The sequence below is a fragment of the Myotis brandtii genome, unplaced genomic scaffold (genome assembly GCF_000412655.1).
Source record: "Myotis brandtii unplaced genomic scaffold, ASM41265v1 scaffold163, whole genome shotgun sequence".
Classification (NCBI taxonomy): domain Eukaryota; kingdom Metazoa; phylum Chordata; class Mammalia; order Chiroptera; family Vespertilionidae; genus Myotis; species Myotis brandtii.
Genome location: NW_005355962.1, coordinates 535,875 through 538,142, shown reverse-complemented (window position 1 = coordinate 538,142; position 2,268 = coordinate 535,875). Strand labels below are relative to the sequence as shown.

General features: G+C 35.2%; 1 protein-coding gene across 7 annotated transcripts in view; it reads right to left on the bottom strand.

Annotated features, from left to right (window-relative positions):
• SLC9B2 (solute carrier family 9, subfamily B (NHA2, cation proton antiporter 2), member 2) overlaps positions 1 to 2,268 on the bottom strand; it is a 47,968-nt gene that overhangs the window by 4,654 nt on the left and 41,046 nt on the right. For 6 of the 7 annotated variants that reach the window (XM_014536460.1, XM_005862293.2, XM_005862292.2 and 3 more), the window contains one exon: positions 379 to 515. The exons of the other annotated variant lie outside the window; for it this stretch is intronic. In XM_014536460.1, coding sequence (XP_014391946.1) covers positions 379 to 515 — 137 coding nt within the window. The remainder of the gene's footprint in view (positions 1 to 378; positions 516 to 2,268) is intronic. 7 annotated transcript variants of the gene reach the window in all.

Below are 2,268 nucleotides of genomic sequence, written 5' to 3'. Positions count from 1 at the left end.
TTTTATTTTTTTTTATTTTTTAATTTTTTTAAATATATTTTATTGATTTTTTACAGAGAGGAAGGGATAGGGATAGAGAGTTAGAAACATCGATGAGAGAGAAACATCGATCAGCTGCCTCCTGCACACTCCCTGCTGGGGATGTGCCTGCAACCAAGGTACATGCCCTTGACCAGAATCGAACCTGGGACCCTTGAGTCCGCAGGCCAACGCTCTATCCACTGAGCCAAACCGGTTTGGACGAGTAAAACTCTTTTTACAAATCAAACGTCAATTACTTATTTTCACCAAATTTGACTAAGCTCTCTTATTCAAAATTTCAAGGTATCAAATAGAAACGGGAGTTAAACTGTAAAGCCATTCTTTAGCTACCATTACCTGGACTGTGGCCTTCGGAAGCCATGCAAAAGAAATGAATATCTTTTCTTTTATGTTAAAACCAGCAAAACACACCATCAGAAATGTAGTCAAAATTCGTATCAATACTGCAATGCCCAAGGTGGCAACACAAAGGCCTGTAAGAAATACTCAATTTTTAGACATAATAAAATATTGGGGGAGAAACCAAATCTCATAGTTATTGATTCAAAATACTATCAACAGCAGTAATATAAATCTATTAAAAAATTCAAAAGACAAAAATGGTTAGGCATAATTTATCAAAATATTAATACAGGGGTCGGCAAAGGTAGGTTTACAGTTGAAAGTACATGAAACACAGCTTATTATTTATTAATTATTGTATTATTTATTTGTATTACAACTGTAAACCTACTTTTGCCCACACCTGTATTAAGGATCAATCAGACCATTTATTGAAAAGAAGGTATTTTCCCTAGAATAAAATGAAGACTTAAACATATTTGATTTTCTGCAAAAGAGATTTGAGTGTTATTTCTCTTACGCATTATAGCAAAAACTACACTTTCTCCCATGTGTTTATTCAACAATAATTTACTAAATGATAACAATGCATGACAGGATTTGGATTAAGTACTGGGTACACAAAATATATATATAATGTACAGACTTTGCCTCAATGTACTTCTGTCAGAGGAAACCAGAAGCATAAACAACTAGTTAATATACTGTAAGGTAAGTGAAGTATAAATATATTGGTAAGAGAGCAAGAAGAAGAGAAAATCAATATTTTCATCATAATGGTTGAGAAGTCTTTACAGAGTATAAGAACAGAGGTGATATTCAAAATGTTTATCAGCCCCTGTGTCTTACCGCACTTGTGTTTACACTGACTGCCCATTAGGCCTGGTTCACATGTACTTCATTCAGTCCTTTAAATTCCTTTGCTGATAGAGATAAATTCATCCTGATTTGCAAAATAAGGGATTGTGACAACAGCTGCTGCAGGTTACTGGATCTGAGGAAGGCATAGCTAAGGTGACTGGTAAATAATAGGGTGGCTTTTTTTAAAGTAACTTTTGTTAAGTGTTTACTCTGTGCCACATTCTGTATTAAGCCCTAAGTATATTACTTTTCTTAATCCTTACAACCAGTGGGGTAATTTTTCTTATTTTACAGTTGAAAAAAAATGAAATTCAGAAAGGATAAACTTTCTTAAGTTTAAAAGGCTGTAAAACACCAGATAAACATTGCTGGGGATCTATTGTGAATCTATTGTGAATATGGTTTCTTTATAGAAAAGCTGTGTGGCTGTTTGTTGAAGGGTACTAATATTTCTCCCATGATGGTAAATTTTCCAAAGTATTTGTTGTCTGAAGTATAAGGTACAAGAAATGGTACGACTCTCAAAGGGGAACATTAAAAGTTTGGGGAGAGGATGATGAGAAAGTTTTAGACACACTGAGTTTGAAATTTTGTAGGACTTATAAATGGTACTATCCAATTAGCAACTGAGTATATTGATTTAGAGATAAAGATTTTTTAAAAAAATATATTTTATTGATTTTTTACAGAGAGGAAGGGAGAGAGATAGAGAGTTAGAAACATCGATGAGAGAGAAACATCGATCAGCTGCTCCTGCACATCTCCTACTGGGGATGTGCCCGCAACCCAGGTACATGCCCTTGACCGGAATCGAACCTGGGACCTTGCAGTCCGCCGCTCTATCCACTGAGCCAAACCGGTTTCGGCAGAGATAAAGATTTTGGAAGTATGTAGTTCATAATCAAAACCACTGAGTGTAGGTGAGCTCAGAGATGTGATGTAGGGTAAGTAGCATAGAAGCTTTGGAAAGAACTTAGATAAAGAGCAGCATTTAAGCCACATATATGTGAGTGTAAAGGAAGA